A 20,942-nucleotide genomic window follows, 5' to 3' on the forward strand; every position below is an offset into this window, starting at 1 on the left:
TTGTAAGACTCACTAGTTCTCATTAAATATTGGTATAAAATTAGTTTTTGTCAAGTAACCTAGTGGTTAGAGCTAACACATTTTAAATGTTGAGATGTACGGTGTCTGAGGTTATAACATGCAATACCTTATCAATTGAGCTAAACTCACATGAATCGGTATAAAATTAGTTTATACGACAATGGTTTCTCATAAATTAAATTATAGTATATATTAGTATATTTTCATTAAAAAACATTGAATTAATTAAATTCCTTTTATTCTATTTTATAAAATTAAGGGATAAATATGTTTTTGGTCCCTATAAATATACTAACTTTTCGTTTTAGTCCCTTTAAAATTTTCTTTCAACTTTTAGTCCCTAAAAAATTTCCCATCTTCACTTTTGGTCTTTTTTTTAAAGTAAACTCATATGTAGAATACATATTTTTGAATAAAATTTTGCAGAAAAATTCATGATATTATAAGAATTTATCCCAAAAAAATTAATTTTTTTTAACAAAACATGAATTTAATATGAAATTTTATATGTTTAACGGTTAAAAATTCATAATTAATTTATGTTTTGTTAAAAAATTCTAATTTTTTGGGGTAATTTTTTTTACAATATTCTACGCATTTCAGCACAATTTCATTAAAAAATACAAAAATTAACTTAAAAATAGGGACCAAAAGTAGTGATTGAAAACTTTATAGGAACTAAAAGTAGAAATTTTTTTTAGAGGGATTAAAACGAAAGTCTATATTTATAGGGATCAAAAATATATTTAACCCTAAAATTAAATAGTATTATTTCCCCTAAAAAAAACCCAAAGAACATGTTCCAAAACCCCCAAAGCACATGTACCAAAAACAAAACCCCAAAGAACCAATTTTGCAGTTTTTGTTGAAGGGATCTCTCAACCAACTAAAAACTAACCACGGCAGTTTCATTCTCAAACAGTACTTAACCATCAATTTTCCATTTTCAATTCATTTCTCTTTCTCTTTCAATTCAACGTTCTTTCGGTACCAGGTTCTCTCTCTCTCTCTCTCTCTCTCTCTCTCTCTCTAGATTTTTTATATTACCCATTTTACCCTTTTCTTTTTCAGTGTACTTTCTCTGTACTTTCACTGCTTATGCAATCAAACCCATTTTAGATTCTCGCTCATTTCACTCTAACCCTTTTTCAATTCTCATTTTTCTTCACTCTACTCTCTTGGGTTTTCGTCAAAATTTGATTTTTTTAATTCAATTCTATTAAATTGTGTTTTTTTAATGTTTAATTAATTAATTATCAAAAATAAATTCTTTTTTTTTTTGACAAGATTTTATGTATCAGTTCAATTCAGAATTTGTAATTCTGGTTATTTCAATTGTTTTTCACTCAGTGTTTTGTGTTTTTGTTCAGTGAAAAAAATCAGCGGGAATTTAAAAGTTTGAATCTTGCAGTTGTTGAATTATTCAATTCAATTTTGTGTGTGTTGCATTTTACATTAAGTTTCAGAATTTTATGTTCGTTTGTGTTGAATTTTATTTTTCTTTTCTCTTGTTTGTGTGAAGGGAAATGTATAATTTAATGTATCATGTATGATAGATTATATTTCTGTATGTTGGAATGTTGAATTATTTTCTCTTTTTTGAGAGTGATGGGAAATGTAGAACTTTATGTATGTTGTGATTAACATTAGTTTCTCATTAATTTGCATAGAATAATTTGATTAGCAATTTGCGCAAAATAATTTGTTTTAAGCATTGAAATTGATGAAATATGAAATTCATTCTTGCTGATACAAACTAAGTTCTGTAGGATCTGTATTGTTCTTCTATACAGGCACATGTGTATGTATTCAAAATTTCAAAATTGTTAACAGATAAAAAGTGGTTATTCGAAGTTATAAATAGTTATCAAAATGCGGTTATTGGAAGTTACGAAAATGTGAGATAAGATGGCTTATGACTTTACAATTTGCTTAGAGGTTTTTAGTTATGGATACATTTTAGATTGAGCCGTTCATTTTAGATTAACCGTCCTTTAATTCTGTATCACCCTGACTCTGTTGGACAGTCTAAAAGGAACAAGTACTGAACATCTTTCCGCTGTTAGGTTTTGTCTTGTTGCACAACAATAATATATTTATGCATATATCTCAATGACGATGCTAATTTTGATTTATTGAATTTGAAACTTTGAGATTGAGACTGCTTTTGATTTAGCGCCTTGAATTAGTTTTACTTAAAACTGACAAATTGTTCTTCATGCTATAGGAAGAGAATACCTTTGAAGGAAGCAAGAAAGTCTTGTTGTGGATTCAATGCCCATCATGAAAAAGGTTGTTTCATGTTTTCTTTCATTAGTCCTTCTATTCAGTTCCTTATATTCTATTTATGTTTCAATATTGAATTTTTCTTTGATCCCTCTGTTGTATTCTGTTAAGTTGGTCTTTTTAAATTTAAGACGGTGTTTCCAAAGAAACACTGTACTCTGGTTCTGATAGGTTTCACTATATGTATGTGCTTATGGCAATTTCTATCAGGCATTAGTCAATGAAAAATTTACCTTTTTAGATTTTACTTTTGGTTTGCTAAGGGAGTTTCCTTTGATTCTCTGTTTATCAGAATTCTGAGCAGAATCGTTTTGAAGCTGTATTCACGAAGCTGATGAACAATCTTGGTGAAACTGTTGACTTTGAACTTCCAGATTCGATTAAAAACAGGACAACGCAGTACACCCATATAAAGCGCAGTATCCTTTATTAGTGTTGGTCAGATTGTTCACAGTAACTGTTTATCTCCGATGTTTACAGTATTGCCCTTGCTTGATGAATGTCTTTATCTACTTTAACAGAGCTTACATGCAATCTTCAGTTGTTTTTAGTTTCCTCATTTTTTCTGTATTTAGCCCTGTTACACAGTTTGTCTGTTTATACTTATATTTCAGATAATCTTTTTGTTGATTCTTATTAAAATTTAAGATATATATCTCACTAAGAAGGGCAAGAGAAAGAGTGATGATGGTATATTCTGTTCTTGCGCATCTTCTGATTCTACTGCTGTATGTGGTAGAGATTGCCACTGTGGGTAAGTAACTAAGTATTTGCTTTACACTTTTCATGTGTTGGCAAGCATTTCTAGCACATGCGCCTACTCCATTTTAACTATGAATCTGCCTATTTTATGAATCACGAACATATCCTATTTTATGTGTGTGATTCAATGGGAATGGGATATGCATCGTTCATTATTTGTTTCTTATGCTCACTGTCCCTGTAGGATGCTTCTGTCTAGCTGTTCTTCAGGCTGCAAATGTGGGATCTCATGTCTCAACAAAGCTTTTCAGCACCGTCCTATTAAAAAGATGAAATTAATCAAGGTATAACCTTCTGAATCAGGATTATTTTTGGGAATTTGTTATACTGTCGTTTTCGTTCATCATGTTTTATTACTGTTTTCAAGTATTTTTTTTTGTATGCTCAACACTACGAAAAACTATAATATATGATTTTCTTATTGCAAGTTGGTCTTTGTCATTGCAAATTTAGATTTTAGAGAAACTTTATTTAGGCAATGTTTGCTTGTATCTGCTTATTCATAATGTCCACATTTGACATAATGAGTTGTAATATATTGCTTGTAGACTGAGAAATGTGGATCTGGAATTGTGGCAGATGAAGATATAAAGCATGGGGAGTTTGTAATTGAATATGTCGGAGAAGGTGATGTGGTTAATTGTTTTTATGTTCAACATTTATAGAACGATAATCCTATTTTATTTTAGACCTACTTTTGATTGTTGTTGTTACCTCTTTCTACAGTTATCGATGATAAAACATGCGAACAGAGGCTTTGGAATATGAAAGATCGTGGGGAAACAAACTTCTACTTATGTGAAATCAATCGAGATATGGTGATAGATGCGACAAATAAAGGAAACAAGTCAAGATACATCAACCATAGTTGCTGCCCGAATACTGAGATGCAGAAATGGTTTACTTTCTAATTGTTTTATTCACATGGTCTTTTAGTATTACTTTTAATTTCAACCGACATTATTTGATAGATGATTAGTTAGGCACATCATCTAATAAGTTTTTCTTTCTTTCTTTCTTTCTTGTTTTCCATCTTTAGGATAATAGATGGTGAAACTAGAATCGGCATATTTGCAAGTCGTGATATAAAGAAGGGCGAACATCTGACTTACGACTACCAGTATGAGTACTTTCTTTGATTACACTCTTTAAGGCCTTGTTTGGGTAAATAGATTAATTAAGCAGTTACAACCTAAGTGCTCATCATATAAGTACTTATGTATGAGTTATTTTTATAACAAAAGAAAATAAAGTCGAATTGTTTTCGTATAAGCTATCCTAGAGAGCTTATAAAATTAAGCTGAAAATAGCTAATGAACATGTCATAAGCCATTTTTGTAAGTTCTCTCTAACAGTATCATCAATGTTTATTTTATCAGTAGATAAGCTTAAATAAGTTAATCCAAACAGGCCATAAGTTGAACTCTCTTCTAATGAAAGTTTGGTGTCTGGAATGATATTTGTATGACTCTGTTGTAGTGATGGTGGATTCTAAGTTTCTAACGGCATAGCAGGTTTGTTCAATTTGGTGCAGATCAAGATTGCCACTGTGGTGCTGTTCAGTGTAGGCGTAAGCTGGGTGCGCGACCTACCAAGCCTAAATTAGTGGCATATCAGGTGGCTTCATCTTCTCATAAATAGAGTAGATTCTAATTCTCCATGTCTTTTCAATAATATCAAATTTCTGTTATTTCAAAGCTCTGTTGTGAGCTAGTGCTTTTGAACAGGTTGAATAACTGTACATTTCAAAGTTTCATTAGACTATTGATTAGGGTATTTCCTCCTATGTTGAATGATTTGTTCAGTATAGTCGACGATGGTTGGAAATATTATAAGATTTTAAAGTGAGATTGCTGAAGTTAGTGACGTCTGATGAGAAAATAAAAACCTATACTCTAAAATATAAATATATGTTCATAGCTGGTAGTTTTGAAATTCTTTTAAAGATGAGATTTCTAGTGTCTCTGTTTCATTAGATTACTATTGTGACTTGTACTAACAATCATAGATACAATTATTGATTGTGCATTGATTTGGAAAATCCTTATTTGGATTGTGAAGGGAGGGAAGTTTATTGGCTATTGCTTACTACTTATTTCAAAATCCATCTTTCCGGAATGTGTTTGTGTTTTGCATGCGTATCAATTCCTTTATTTTTTCCGGAGAGTTATTAGTGACTATTTGTGTTGGCGTTATGTACGGAGTTTCACGAATTCTGAGACGCCTCGGAATTCATAAAATTCTTAGAATGCTTTTTACTCTTTTTTCCCTAGTTGAAAATGTGCTTAATGGGTGAATAATATAATATGTTTGTAACAGTAGTGTAGGATTTATAATTTTTTATAATTGGTGCTAAATTACCTAAAGTAGACGATAAATGATCCAAAAGTATCAAAATATAAATATCTGTTAGACTTACAGTTCAGAGGTCGAGCCTTGTCACGATGGTAGGTTATTATTGCGTTGTGACCTTGAGAAGTCACAAGTTTTATTTGCTAGGTTTCTGCCTTGTGAACATGAGTTCCATGAAGACCAGCTCTTTGCTTGCAGGGAAAGGGTTCTGTACATCACTGTTGAACCCCTCACAGTGGTGGGAACCTATGTTTTGATCAAAGCATGTTGAAGTTATAGTGTTTAATCTTTCTACAACACAACATTAATCTTTCTATTTATACTAAAACTAGGCGATCTTAATTAAAAAGGGAAACAAATCATAATATATATGGTAACATAAAAGCTTATTCTTAGATGACGAAACTACACAATAGAACATTTAAGTTTTGATGAAAACATGTTGAGGTTGTAGGGTCCTTTAGGTATAGTTGGAGGAAAAGGAATGCTCTGTTATTATATAACAGCATTAATTTTTTTATTTATACTAAAACTAGTCTCTATCTTAGTTAAATAGGGGAACAAATCATATAATATATTTTTCATATACCCTAATAGTCCCCCTCAAGCTAAAACATACTATTTGGGAAAATGATGAAGCTAGAGGTTACATTAATTTTAAAAGTTAAGCTAGGACAAAAGACAAGATAAACTGCAGCTATGAGACAATTGGGTTAAATTCCAGCTGAAATAGCTGGATTTGAGTGCTTCTTGGATAACCAAAGCAAGACTATTTCTCTTGCATAGTGTCAAATTGCTTTTGAGATCGTCGAGGCCCAATTGCATTTGCAGCAATTGGGGCCAAACAACTGGGCGAAAATTGGTAGTGCGGAGGCTGTCGGAAGATCGATATGAATGTTGAATAAAAGTTATATTAAGGATTTGAGACATGTGTGGAAGCAAGAGGCAGAAATTCCAAGGAAAGAACTTTAGAGAGAGGGTAACTTCAATTTATGCTCGACCAGTGAGTATAAAATATCGTGGAGATATTGATATTGTTAAACTAAGTATTAGATTTCCGAGAATTTGTCTACAAAAGAATGATAAGAGGGTTAGCGATAATACGAATTTGAAGATAGGGTTTAGTCGTGTAGGTACAAAGGAAGAAAAGGGAACATAATTAATTATATATTGAAAAAATGTGAATGATATGTTGGATGTTATTACGACAAAAGACAAGGCACTGACTTATTTCTATTAAAATTTAATTCCAAATCTGAATTAAAAATAATTAAGGAAACCGATCTTTAACGGTTATTTAATAAAATCTAAATTAATCCACGACTTGTCGAGATCTCTTTTATGGCACCCACATTAATCCGCATTTCAAATGACAAATCGGGAGCACGAAGAAGTGTGTTGAGAGGTTCACATCGAATAGAGATATGACCTAGATTGTCAATTACTAATCGCGAGCATGAGGGAGTGTGTTGAGAAGCCCACATCAAATAAAGATAGGACTTGATAGTGCTTCTAAGGCTTGCACTTAAGTTTTTGAGCCTTCAAGGCCAAATGTCGACTTATACGACCTGTCGAGATCCTTTTTATGGCACCGTCATTTGTCCACATTTCACATGACGAATCGGGAGCATGAAGAAGTGTGTTGAGAGCCCACATCGAATAGAGATATGACCTAGATTGTCTAATTACCAACTGCGAGCATGAGGGAGTGTGTTGAGAGGCCCACATCAAATGGAGATAGGACTTGATAGTGCTTTTAAGGCTTGCACATAAGTTTTTGAGCCTTCAAGGCCAAAAGTCGACATATACGACCTGTCGAGATCCCTTTTATGGCACCCACATTAGTCTGCATTTCAAATGACGAATCAGGAGCATGAAAAAATGTGTTGAGAGACCCACATCAAATAGAGATATGACCTAGATTGTCAAATTACCAATCGCGAGCATGAGGAAGTGTGTTGAGAGGCCCACATCATATAGAGATAGGACTTAGATAGTGCTTATAAGGCTTGCACTTAAATTTTTGAGCCTTCATAGCCAAAGGTCGACATTTCCATTTATTGGCGGAGCTTGTGCTTCTTGAGTCAGTAACACTGGTATTTGAACCAAAATGACGCAACTGCCTACTTAGAATTTGGGCTTAGGGCTTAACTAAACCACAAAAGTCCAGCTTGTAAAGTGAAAATTTCCAAACCTTATAAGCACTACTTATGCCGTATCTCTAGTCGATGTGGGACTCTACACTCAACACGATATAAATATTATAAGATATTTTTCATATATCATAATTATTTCTAAAATTAATTACTCTACTGTAATTGTATCTCGTATTTCCTGAAAAAAAAAGTTTACGATACTTTTTTAATGTTGCTCAAACTGCATGCGAATGTTATCGCAGATGTCGGGATTATGGCAGCCCACCATAAATCTACCATATAAATGCAGTGTTGCGGGCTACGGCGAAACAGGGCTGATTAATAGGCACCGAGGCTGGAGCGAATTCACCATGCCGCCGGATCATGGCGGACATTTAAAAACACAGGTGCATGTTGCACAATTACCGGGGCCAGCCCTGCTAATAACCTAATTATAAAGAATGGGGGTGCTCATTGAAACACTTGATCTGGAGCACTGATTAGCTTTGATACATTTGCAAAGACCAACTCCTAATAACCTGCGTTATTAGGTAATGGTCCATGAACGATTTTATATCTCCATCGATTACAAAATCTAGGGTGCTGATTAGCTTTGATGTTTAGCAGAATGATTTTAAGATAGCTCAGGAGGACACCTGAGATAATTAGCATTCCCCTGGTTGTGACAGCTTAGGTTGTACTTGCAGGCAAGAACTCTGCTCTTGGACATCATGTAGAAAGCGTAGTAAAGGAATAGCTTAGCTAGAGCTCATGATAGCTCGGAATTGCTTGGCTAGAGCTCATGATAGCTCCTGTTGTCCTTACCACAGTGAATAGTCTCCCTTGTAACTAACTCATGGCATCTGTAGACAGCTGTCAAACTGCCTGTAACAAACTGACAGCTGTCAGTTAATTAGTCGTCTAGAACGATCGGTAAATAGATTGATGCTCTCTATGTAAAATGCAGAAAATTGATACAAAGCGATTCAGAGAATAGAGTTCAAGACTCTAATAAAGCATGATTGTTGGATTTTAGATTTTATTTTTTAATATCAGGATGATTACTGGTTTGAAAATATGTAAAGGTAAAATAACAATTAGACTGATTCTCTAGAGAATAGATACGAAGATGCACACTATTCCTTTCTGAAAGGAATGACTGTTACTTTATTTGATTGAATGAACTTTCCCTTTCTGATGATGTACAGTCACTGTTATTGAATTTAGTTATGTACTGCATATATATTACTAATGTATAATTATCTACGTTTCGGACTAATTGTGGGTTGCTTTCGTCTGGACAGGTTTATCAGAATGGAGACCTGCAAACTGGTAAGCTTGTTTCTTTATTTTGTTAGTTATATATAAACTATTTGATTTATCTGCTGCTATCATTTCCTTCTTTTTGTTGTCTTCTACAATACGAAAGTTTCATTTTTCTGTTGTATTGATTTTACAGGTAGTTCTCGGGTTGTTGACCATTCAAATTGCTTACTCAATTGCATCGATGAAGTTATTATGATAAAACAACTTGGAAATGTGAGGTATATTAAAATTTTCTACTTTTGAATTGTCATACTATCCTTGTGAAGTTTGTGATACTATCCTTAATTTCATATGTTATAATTGAAGTTAAGTTTAATCGTTTTCTAATTTATTTTATAATGCTGCAGATTTGGGATTATTAAATGGTTCGATGAATATTCTCGAAAACACAAGGTCAGAGATTAGAGTTTTAATGGACCTACATTGTCATTGTAAATTAGTTAGTTAGTTTTACACTAACATCCAATTGAAAGTCTCCATCTGTCCATGTCACACCAGTACTACTAATTTTAAAAAGCTGTTATGAAAGTGGAACTGTGTGGCAAAATAATAGATTTTTATTGGATGTCAGTGAAACTAATTTTTCACAGTGACAGTTCCTTTAAATTCTAGAGATTTTTTAGTCGGGTTTTGACCCTTAAAATGAAAATTGTGATTAAATATGATATGCATTTACTTTTTCAGATCATGTTTGAGGATGGTTGTGTTGAAATCTATGACATGTCAAAAGAAGAATGGGAACTAGTGAGATTGTGATGCAACTCTTAGGCAGGAATCACTTCCATGTGAGTATTTCTTTTGCATCTATCTGTATGACATTGGGCCTGTTTCAATTGGCTTATTTGAGCTTTCATAAGTACTTGTGAGACTGTATGACCTCAACACCGATAAGAAAGGAAGGATTTATTTTATTTTATTTTTTTACAAAGTTTTCGTGTTGTTTGATTCCTAAGTGCAGCGCTTCTCCCCCCATGTCGCCTATTGGTACTAGTGAGTAGGATTAACCTAACCCCATAGGTATTATATAACCTTTCGCTTAATACTATAAACCTAAAATTGAAACATACGAGGCTGCGTTAATCGGGAATACACAACAGAAGGGATTAATTATTTTATTTCTATAAAGTACTTGTGAGACTGTTTGGGGCAGCTTATGAAAATCGCTTATGGTATGTCCTTACGTTGTTTTCAGCTTATTTTCATAAGCTCTCCGGGATAGCTTATGAAAACATCTTAACAAATGTCTCTCCAAATTGTTCCATTCTCTCCTGTTGTTACATGTTATCAAGCATAGGCTAACCATTTGTTGCTATTCGTAAAAATGGGCAAAATAAGATTGCTAATTATTGTGTTGTTCAGTGGTGCAGGTGAAGGAAGTGAAAATTGGAGATATTATTCTTTCATTGCATGTGCATAATTCTTGTACTAATATCAAGCAGAATATGAAGAGGGATACGTCAACACAAGTCTCATTGATTGAAATTTGATTGTAATAATAATTTGTTTAGTTTATTTTCTTCTTCTGAGTTCAGAGTACCGGAAGAAATCCTTGTATTCTATGCAAATCCTGATTGTACTGTAAAATGAGGACTCATGTTGCTCTATTTACAGGGATTTTGCAATTGTTGTATCATCAATTCAAGTGTATTTTTTTTTATTTTTTAGACCATTTTTTAACATAGGGAACTCATAATTTAGTGATGAATTAGGGAGAGAAACTTGAAATTTTTGTTTAATGCATTAATCTTATTCAATGCATGGAGGTTTGTATCCAATAAAGTGGGAGTTTCAGATGAAAGAAATTTGATGTAAAATTTTTATTTGTTATAAGTCTTGTAGTGTAAATTAATTAAGATTGAACACCTTAATATAATTAAATAAAAGATTAAATTACACTCTTCTCCCCTCATAGATTCTTGAATTACACTCCCTTCCCCTATTATGTTAAAATATACACTCCTCTCCCCCTTTATTCCAAACATATTAGAAAACATTTCATTCCCCTCCCTTAAGAGAAGCTTGAATTACATTCCTCTCTCTTCTTATGTTAAAATCTACACTTTACTTCCTCAATATTTTTTTTAATAATCTAGCAAAAAAAATAAAATAATCTAACACACTTAAAAAAAAAAGTACTGCGGGTCTATTTTAACATAATCAAAATTTGAATACATATTTTTCGCTATTTTTTATTCACAATTACATTAACATATAGTTTTAAACCCTATTATAAAATATGAAACAACCAAAAAATAAAATTACAATAATTACTAAATACAGTAAAATATGGTTATTTAAAAATTAGTTTTATACTATAAATTATAAAGTTAATAGCAAAATATTTAAGTTTAATTACCATTGATATTTAAATTATAAAGAAATGAATTTATTTTTCTTAAATGGTGGTTCAAAATTAATATATATCATAAAAATATTTATTTATGTTAAAATAGATTAAAGTATAGTACATATTTAATTATTAAGGGAGATGGTTGTAATTCAAGCATCTTATAGGGAGAGCAGTGTAGATTTTATTTTTAAAGGGAGGGAAGTGTATATTTTAACATAAGAGGGGAGGGGAGTGTAATTTACTCTAAATAAAAATTAAAAATATTAAAAGTTACCTTATGATTAAGATTAACGTTTTTATTTTTAGAAAAAATTGATTCATTTATTTGACATTTAATGTTGTCTATGCATATTACATTTTGATTGGTTGATATCATGAGAGGGTAATTACCCCCTAAACAAGAGAGGGTAACGTAGTTCTCACCTATAATTGTGCAATAATCTCATTTAATAAGATTAATGACAATATTGATATTGATCTTATATGCTAGCTGGAGGAGTTAAAAAACAGATTTGAATTATAGTCAAGGTTGTTAATTGAGATTAATGCAGAGTTGAAAATGTAGACAGCAGAAGCACATATCAAAACATGACTGAAGGAGCTGTGGTGACTGTTCTGACAGATATGGTTCTTACTTAACACAATGAAAATGTTCAAATTTTCTTTTGGATAAATCATGTTTTCAATTGGATTAAAGCCAACACAGATGGGTCTGCTATATGTAATGAAGCTATGTTTAGAGATCACATGGTTAGTTATATAGGATGTTTCGTCACGATGATCATGGTCTTGTTTGGTGCAACATAGTTGTAATGTCAGATATTCCATAATGATGCATTTGCATTATGCTCTTTTGTTTGTTTGATCAAAAAAATTACAAATTAAAATGTGTTATAGCGTTTGAATATTTAAAAAATTACTTGTAAAATATAGTAAAAGGATGCAACACGTAAGACTTCTTAAGAGATCATCTATTGCAATACAACTCTCGTTTAAGCACGTTTAACCGTAAATTTTCAGTGATATTTGATTCATTAGTATATAGAGGAAATTTTACGAATTAAAAAAATGTGTTCAAAACCTTAAGAAAAATATTTTTAAAACAATAAAAAAGAAATATTTTAAAATTTGAAATGCAAAAGTGATTTTAAATTTTAAATTTGGGTAAAATATGCTTTTAATCCATGCAATTATAGGCCATTTGATTTTTTATCGCTGAGCTTACTAATCCTCCCATTTTGCCCCTGTAAAATTTAATCATTTAAAATTTCGTCCCTCTCCCCATTTAATCACTGCCACATCACTGATTAGCTGACGTGGCTCTGTTTATTGGTTAAATGAGTTGCGAAAAGACCATTATACCCCTGTGTTCATCTTCTCAAAATCTTCCCTCCTTCACTTCTCTGGGATCTCCAACGACGGCACTACCATTCTGATGCAAATCCTTCAACCACTGTTAAAATGCTCGTACAACTCTCCAAATCTTAACACTCCACCGCCGGTGACGTTACCACCACCGTCGTCGTTATCTCCGGCGCTCTTCTCGTTACCACCACCACCAATGTAGCTTCTTCATCATTTTCATATAACATCCCAAATCCACACAAGGAGAGTTACGATGATGATGAAGCCAAGAGAGAAACAACCCATATCCCAATGCATTTCAGATTTAAAAACAAAAAAAAAACAAATTGAAACAACCCATTTTCTTAAAACACATTCCTTTCATCTTCTTCACCCACTCACTGTAAACGGGTTTTACAAACTCGATTCCGATTCCTTCATTGATGAAGAATTGAAGCTTTTAGAGAGAGAAAGAGAATGACATTGTTGAAGGGATTAAATTGAAGTGAGAGAGAGAACGGTAGAGAGATTGTGTTGATTGTTTTTGTCATTTGTGTTGTTGTGTTTTATTCATAGTGATGTAAAAGAAATGTTGTGTTTTTGTCATTTGTGTTGTTGTTGTGTTTTAAATGACAGTGTTGATTGTTTTTGTCATGAAGAAGAAATGAAGCACTGCATATTGATGAGGAAATCAATTGAAGGAGAAATAGTTGAAAAAGGGGTTGGGTAGTGGCAGCGAATGGTTTGTGTTTTTGTGTAGAAAGAAGAAGACAATCAGTGACGTGGAGATCTGGGTTTGATTGAAGATTTTGAGAAGATGAATTAGGGGTATTTTTGTCCTTTCACGCTAATCAGTGACGTGGCCGTTATTAAGTGGAAGGACGAAATTTTAAATGATTAACTTTTATAGCGGCAAAATGGGAGGATTAGTAAGCTTAGGGATAAAAAATCAAATGACCTATAATTGCAGGGATGAAAAACATATTTTACTTTACCCTTTAAATTTTCATTTAAACACACAAAATTGATAAAAATCCTTTTTATTTAATTTTTGTCAAATCAATTAATCTTTGAATTTTTCACAGTTGACTTTATTTTTTCTTTTGACTGAATTGAATAACGATGTTATTAGAATAACATATTTATTCTAATATATTTTGCTGTAATGATTTTTAATAAAGAGTTTAATAGTTGTGGGTTGATGATTCAAAACAACTTTGCATACACAATCAATCAAAATATTTAAAATCACCACATCAATTAGTGTTTTTATTTACGTGTCAATCCAAAATGTTTTGATTGACTGTGAATGAACGACAATATAATTATTTTTTTTTGTAAGACACACTAGTTCTCATTTAATATTGGTATAAAATTAATTTTTTTGTCAAGTAACCTAGTGGTTAGAGCTGACACATTTTAAATCATGAGATATAGGGTGTCTAAGGTTCGAACTCCGACCCTACATTTAATATGCAATATCCTATCAATTGAGCTAAGCTCACATGGATTCGTATAAAATTAGTTTATACGACAATGGTTTCTCACAAATTAAATTATACTATATATTAGCATATTTTCATTAAAAAATATTGAATTAATTAAATTCCTTTTATTCTATTTTATAAAATTAAATAGAACTAATTCCTCTAAAAAAAACCAAAGTACATATGTACCCAAAAAAAAAACCAAAGAACCAATTTTGCAGTTTGGTTTGAACATATCTATTCTCAACCAACAACGCAGTTTCATTCCCAAACAGTCACATAGTACTTAACCATCAATTTTCCATTTTCAATTCATTTCTCTTTCTCTTTCCGTTCAACGTTCTTTCAGTACCAGGTTCTCTCTCTCTCTCTTTCTCTTTCTCTTTCTCTCTCTAGATTTTTCATATTACCCATTTTACCCTTTTCTCTTTCACTGTACTTTCTTTGTACTTTCACTGCTTATGCAATCAAACCCATTTTAGATTCTCGCTCATTTCACTCTAACCCTTTTTCAATTCTCATTTTTGGCCCCAACGCTGACGTGGCACCCTAAATGAGGTGCCACGTGTCATTTTTTTATTTATTTTTTGGCCTTGGGGCCAAAACTGCCAAAGATTCAATACTTAGGGGGCTGTTTTGTATTTAAATTAGTTAGGGGGCTGTAACCGCAAGTTTTGGAAAGATAGGGGTCAAAAGTGCAATTAAGCCTTTTTTTATCAGTGTTTCGTGTTTTTGTTCAGTGAAAAAAATCAGCGGGAATTTAAAAGTTTGAATCTTGCAGTTGTTGAATTATTCAATTCAATTCCATTTGTTTTCTTCTAATATTTTGGGTATTTTTCTTGTTTGGTTGAAGGGAAATGCTGAATTTTGTGTATGTTGGATTTAACATTAGTTTCTGTCATTAAATTTTCTGAATTTTGCATCGTGATTTATTTTATATATGTTTGGATGTTGAATTTTATCAATGTTGGATTTTACATGAATTATATTTGTAGAATTTTGTATCCTGATTCAATATATGTATTTTTGAGTGTTGAATTTTGTTTTCTTTTATCTTGTTTAAATGAAAGGAATGTAGAATTTTATGTATGTTAGATAAAATTTTCTGAATTTTGGATCCTATTTTTTTTTTTTTTTATGTATGTGTCAGTGTTGAATTTTATTTTACCTTCTCTTATTTGGGGTGAAGAGGGATGAAGAATTTTATCTGTGTTGCATTTTACATTAAGTTTCAGAATTTTATGTTCGTTTGAGTGTTGAATTTTATTTTTCTTTTCTCTTGTTTGTGTGAAGGGAAATGTATAATTTAATGTATCATGTATGATAGATTATATTTCTGTATGTTGGAATGTTGAATTATTTTCTCTTTTTTGAGAGTGATGGGAAATGTAGAACTTTATGTATGTTGTGATTAACATTAGTTTCTCATTAATTTGCATAGAATAATTTGATTAGCAATTTGCGCAAAATAATTTGTTTTAAGCATTGAAATTGATGAAAATTTAGGAAATGAAGTTCATTCTTGCTGATACAAACTAAGTCCTGTAGGATCTGTATTGTTCTTCTATACAGGCACATGTGTATGTATTCAAAATTTCAAAATTGTTAACAGATAAAAAGTGGTTATTCGAAGTTAAAAATAGTTATGAAAATGCGGTTATTGGAAGTTATGCAAATTTGGGATAAGATGGCTTATGACTTTACAATTTGCTTAGATGTTCGTAGTAATAGATACATTAGTGTTATATGTTTTAAAAATATCTTATGCATCTTTAAGTTTAGTCGTTCATTTTAGATTACCTGTCCTTTAATTTCTGTATCACCCTTACTCTGTTTGACAGTCTAAACGGAACAAGTATTGAACATCTTTCCGCTGCTAAGTTTTGTCTTGTTGCACAAGAATGATACATATATCTCAATGACGATGCTAGTTTTGATTTATTGAATTTGAAACTTTGAGATTGAGACGGCTTTTGATTTAGTGCCTTGAATTAGTTTTACTTAAAACTGACAAATTGTTCTTCGTGCTATAGGAAGAGAATACCTTTGAAGGAAGCAAGAAAGTCTTGTTGTGGATTCAATGCCCATCATGAAAAAGGTTGTTTCATGTTTTCTTTCATTAGTCCTTCTATTGAGTTCCTTATATTCTATTTATGTTTCAATATTGAATTTTTCATTGATCCTGCTGTTGTATTCTGTTAAGTTGGTCTTTTAAAATTTAAGATGGTGTTTCTCAAGAAATACTGTACTCTGGTTCTGATAGGTTTCACTATATTATGTTTCACTATATGTATGTGCTTATGGCAATGAAAAATTTACCTTTTTAGATTTTACTTTTGGTTTGCTAAGGGAGTTTCCTTTGATTCTCTGTTTATCAGAATTCTGAGCAGAATCGTTTTGAAGCTGTATTCACGAAGCTTCAAGGCCAAAGGTCGACTTATACGACCTGTCGAGATCCTTTTTATGGCACCGACTTTTGTCCGCATTTCACATGACGAATCGGGAGCATGAAGAAGTGTGTTGAGAAGCCCACATCGAATAGAGATATGACCTAGATTGTCTAATTACCAACTGCGAGCATGAGGGAGTGTGTTGAGAGGCCCACATCAAATAGAGATAGGACTTAGATAGTGCTTTTAAGGCTTGCACATAAGTTAAGTTTTTGAGCCTTCAAGGCCAAAAGTCGACATATACTACCAGTCGAGATCCCTTTTATGGCACCCACATTAGTTTGCATTTCAAATGACGAATCAGGAGCATGAAAAAAAGTGTTGAGAGACCCACATCGAATAGAGATATGACCTAGATTGTCAAATTACCAATCGCGAGCATGAGGGAGTGGGTTGAGAGGCCCATATCAAATAGCTACAGGACTTAGATAGTGCTTATAAGGCTCGCACTCAAGTTTTTGAGCCTTCAAGGCCAAAGGTCGACATATACGACCTGCCGTTAGTCCGCATTTCAAATAACGAATCGGGAGCATGAAGAAGAGTATTGAGAGACCCACATCAAATAGAGATATGACCTAGATTGTCAAATTACCAATCGCGAGCATGAGGGAGTGTGTTGAGAGGCCCACATCATATAGAGATAGGACTTAAATAGTGCTTATAAGGCTTGCACTTAAATTTTTGAGCCTTCAAAGCCAAAGGTCGACATTTCCATTTATCGCCGGAGCTTTTGCTTCTTGAGTCTCAGTAACACTGGTATTTGAACCAAAATGACGCAACTGCCTACTTAGAATTTGGGCTTAGGGCTTAACTAAACCACAAAAGTCCAGCTTGTAAAGTGAAAATTTCCAAACCTTATAAGCACTACTTATGCCGTATCTCTAGTCGATGTGGGACTCTACACTCAACACGATATAAATGTTATAAGATATTTTTCATATATCATAATTATTTCTAAAATTAATTACTCTACTGTAATTGTATCTCGTATTTCCTGAAAAAAAAAAGTTTACGATACTCTTTTTAATGTTGCTCAAACTGCATGCGAATGTTATCGCAGATGTCGGGATTATGGCAGCCCACCATAAATATACCATATAAATGCAGTGTTGCGGGCTACGGCGAAACAGGGCTGATTAATAGGCACCGAGGCTGGAGCGAATTCACCATGCCCCCGGATCATGGCGGACATTTAAAAACACGGGTGCATGTTGCACGATTACCGGGGCTAGCAGCCCTGCTAATAACCTAATTATAAAGAATGGGGGTGCTCATTGAAACACTTGATCTGGAGCACTGATTAGCTTTGATACATTTGCAAAGACCAACTCCTAATAACCTGCGTTATTAGGTAATGGTCCATGATGAACGATTTTATATCTCCATCGAATTCAAAATCTAGGGTGCTGATTAGCTTTGATGTTTAGCAGAATGATTGTAAGATAGCTCAGGAGGACACCTGAGATAATTAGCATTCCCCTGGTTGTGACAGCTTAGGTTGTACTTGCAGGCAAGAACTCTGCTCTTGGACATCATGTAGAAAGCGTTATAAAAATAGGATGTATAAAACATTCATGAGACAAACTCTTTTCTAGAGGAATAGCTTAGCTAGAGCTCATGATAGCTTAGCTAGAGCTAGAGCTCATGTAGTAAAGGAATAGCTTAGCTAGAGCTCATGATAGCTCGGAATTGCTTGGCTAGAGCTCATGATAGCTCTTGTCGTCCTTACCACAGTGAATAGTCTCCCTTGTAACTAACTCATGACATCTGTAGACAGCTGTCAAACTGCCTGTAACAAACTGACAGCTGTCAGTTAATTAGTCGTCTAGAACGATCGATAAATAGATTGATGCTCTCTATGTAAAATGCAGAAAATTGATACAAAGAGATTCCGAGAATAGAGTTCAAGACTCTCTAAACACTTGGCATAAATTCTAATAAAGCATGATTGTTGGATTTTAGATTTTATTTTTTAATATCATGATGATTACTGGTTTGAAAATATGTAAAGGTAAAATAACAATTAGACTGATTCTCTAGAGAATAGATACGAAGATGCACACTATTCCTTTCTGAAAGGAATGACTGTTACTTTATTTGATTGAATGAACTTTCCCTTTCTGATGATGTACAGTCACTGTTATTGAATTTAGTTATGTACTGCATATATATTACTAATGTATAATTATCTACGTTTCGGACTAATTGTGGGTTGCTTTCGTCTGGACAGGTTTATCAGAATGGAGGCCTGCAAACTGGTAAGCTTGTTTCTTTATTTTTGTTAGTTATATATAAACTATTTGATTTATCTGCTGCTATCATTTCCTTCTGTTTGTTGTCTTCTACAATACGAAAGTTTCATTTTTCTGTTGTATTGATTTTACAGGTAGTTCTCGGGTTGTTGACCATTCAAATTGCTTACTCAATTGCATCGATGAAGTTATTATGATAAAACAACTTGGAAATGTGAGGTATATTAAAATTTTCTACTTTTGAATTGTCATACTATCCTTGTGAAGTTTGTGATACTATCCTTAATTTCATGTTATAATTGAAGTTAAGTTTAATCGTTTTCTAATTTATTTTATAATGCTGCAGATTTGGGATTATTAAATGGTTCGATGAATATTCTCGAAAACACAAGGTCAGAGATTAGAGTTTTAATGGACCTACATTGTCATTGTTAATTAGTTAGTTAGTTTTACACTAAGATCCAATCGAAAGTATCCATCTGTCCATGTCACACCAGTACCACTAATTTTAAAAAGCAGTTATGAAAGTGGAACTGTGTGGCAAAATAATACTCCCTCCGTTTCAAAATGAGTGTCGTTTTAGGTGTTTACACACATATTAAGAAATGCAATGATTAAAAGAGAGAGAATGATTATTTTACCAAATTATCCTTATTAACTATTGGTTAATTTTAAAAGTAATACTTTGGAAGTAGTGTGCAGAGTATTAATTGGAGGGTACAATTGAAAAGAAAAAGTTATTATTGCATTGGAAACTGAAAGTGACATTCATTTTGAAACAAATTTTTTTGGCTAAAGCGACACTCATTTTGAAACGGAGGGAGTAGATTTTTATTGGATGTCTGTGTAAAACTAATTCTTCACAGTGACAGTCTATATCCTTTAAATTCTAGAGATTATTTAGTCGGGTTTTGACACTTTAGATAAAAATTGTGATTAAATATGAATATGCATTTACCTTTTCAGATCATGTTTGAGGATGGTTGTGTTGAAATCTATGACATGTCAAAAGAAGAATGGGAATTAGTGAGATTGTGATGCAACTCTTAAGCAGGAATCACTTCCATGTGAGTATTTCTTTTGCATCTATCTGTATGATATCGTGCCTGTTTCAATTGGCTTATTTGAGCTTTCATAAGTACTTGTGGGACTGTATGACTTCAAAGCGTTGTGCTTCTTCTCCCATGCTGCCTATTGGTACTAGTGGGGTAGGATTAACCTAACCCTATAGGTATAATATAATCTTTCGCTTAATACTGTAAACCTAAAATTGAAGCATATGAGGCTACATTAATCGGGAATACATGACAGAAGGGATTAATTGTTTTATTTCCATAAAGTACCTGTGAGACTGTTTGAAACAGCTTATGAAAATAGCTTATGGTTTGTCCTTGCGTTGTTTTCAGCTTATTTTCATAAGCTCTCCGGGATAGCTTATGAAAACATCTTAACAAATGTCTCTCCAAATTGTTCCATTCTCTCCTGTTGTTACATGTTACCAAACATTGGCTAACTAGTTGTTGCTATTCGCAAAAATGGGCAAAATAAGATTGCTAATTATTGTGTTGTTCAGAGGTGCAGGTGAAGGAAGTGAAAATTGGAGATATTATTCTTTCATTGTATGTGCATAATTCTTGTACTATTATCAAACAGAATATGAAGAGGGATACGTCAACACAAGTCTCATTGATTGAAATTTGATTGTAATAATAAGTTGTTTAGTTTATTTTCTTCTGAGTTCAGAGTACCGGAAGAAATCCTTGTATTCTATGCAAATCCTGATTGTACTGTAAAAGGACTCATGTTGCTCCATTTACAGGGATTTTGCAATTGTTGTATCATCAATTCAAGTGTATTTTTTTTATTTTTTAGACCATTTTTAGCATAAGGAACTCATAATTTAGTGATGAATTAGGGAGAGAAAAACTTGAAATTTTTGTTTAATGCATTACTCTTGTTCAATACATGGAGGTTTGTATCCAATAAAGTGGGAGTTTCTCTGTTGGATTAGACTTTTGTATTCTCAAGAAACATTTTTGTTAACTTTGTTTCATGTTCAAATGCTGATGCAGCTATCTAATGACTTGATGTTATTAAAGTTATTGTTTTGGTACATGTCATGGATTTGTAGTTGGTTCTTTCTTTTCCCGGGAGCTTGTTTTTCCACCCCATGTTCC

The 20,942-nt window shown here is 32.7% G+C and overlaps 1 protein-coding gene and 1 long non-coding RNA gene across 13 annotated transcripts; both read left to right on the forward strand.

Moving 5' to 3' along the window:
* Nucleotides 1-885: 885 nt before the first annotated feature.
* On the forward strand, nucleotides 886-20,775 carry LOC146916933 (histone-lysine N-methyltransferase ASHH3-like). Of its 12 annotated transcripts, none has more exons than XM_085718805.1 (14): nucleotides 886-1,015; nucleotides 2,249-2,313; nucleotides 2,600-2,726; nucleotides 2,956-3,061; nucleotides 3,254-3,353; nucleotides 3,618-3,696; nucleotides 3,796-3,967; nucleotides 4,109-4,189; nucleotides 4,584-4,686; nucleotides 8,861-8,888; nucleotides 9,016-9,100; nucleotides 9,230-9,275; nucleotides 9,567-9,667; nucleotides 20,339-20,775. In XM_085718805.1, the coding sequence occupies exons 2-13, from the start codon at nucleotides 2,296-2,298 to the stop codon at nucleotides 9,636-9,638; spliced, it is 1,017 nt and encodes a 338-aa protein (XP_085574931.1). In that variant the 5' UTR covers nucleotides 886-1,015; nucleotides 2,249-2,295; the 3' UTR covers nucleotides 9,639-9,667; nucleotides 20,339-20,775. The 12 variants fall into 12 exon arrangements, with proteins under 12 accessions (XP_085574931.1, XP_085574932.1, XP_085574928.1 ...); XM_085718806.1 differs by having other exon boundaries at nucleotides 20,347-20,775; XM_085718802.1 differs by lacking the exons at nucleotides 8,861-8,888; nucleotides 9,016-9,100; nucleotides 9,230-9,275; nucleotides 9,567-9,667 and adding exons at nucleotides 18,744-18,771; nucleotides 18,900-18,984; nucleotides 19,112-19,157; nucleotides 19,732-19,832 and having other exon boundaries at nucleotides 20,172-20,775.
* Nucleotides 14,286-16,571, forward strand: LOC146916934 (uncharacterized). The gene is made up of 3 exons (XR_015015397.1): nucleotides 14,286-14,418; nucleotides 16,097-16,161; nucleotides 16,442-16,571. It is a non-coding gene; the product is annotated as an uncharacterized LOC146916934 (long non-coding RNA).
* Nucleotides 20,776-20,942: the final 167 nt, after the last annotated feature.

Source organism: Medicago sativa, chromosome 6 (assembly GCF_051527215.1).
Source record: "Medicago sativa cultivar Bolivia chromosome 6, Bolivia_mono, whole genome shotgun sequence".
Taxonomy (NCBI): Eukaryota; Viridiplantae; Streptophyta; class Magnoliopsida; order Fabales; family Fabaceae; genus Medicago; species Medicago sativa.

Coding starts and splice junctions, on each gene's coding strand:
- LOC146916933 (XM_085718805.1), top strand. Junction 8,889..9,015: donor GAATGGAGACCTGCAAACTG/GTAAGCTTGTTT, acceptor TTGATTTTACAG/GTAGTTCTCGGGTTGTTGAC. Junction 9,101..9,229: donor AAACAACTTGGAAATGTGAG/GTATATTAAAAT, acceptor ATAATGCTGCAG/ATTTGGGATTATTAAATGGT.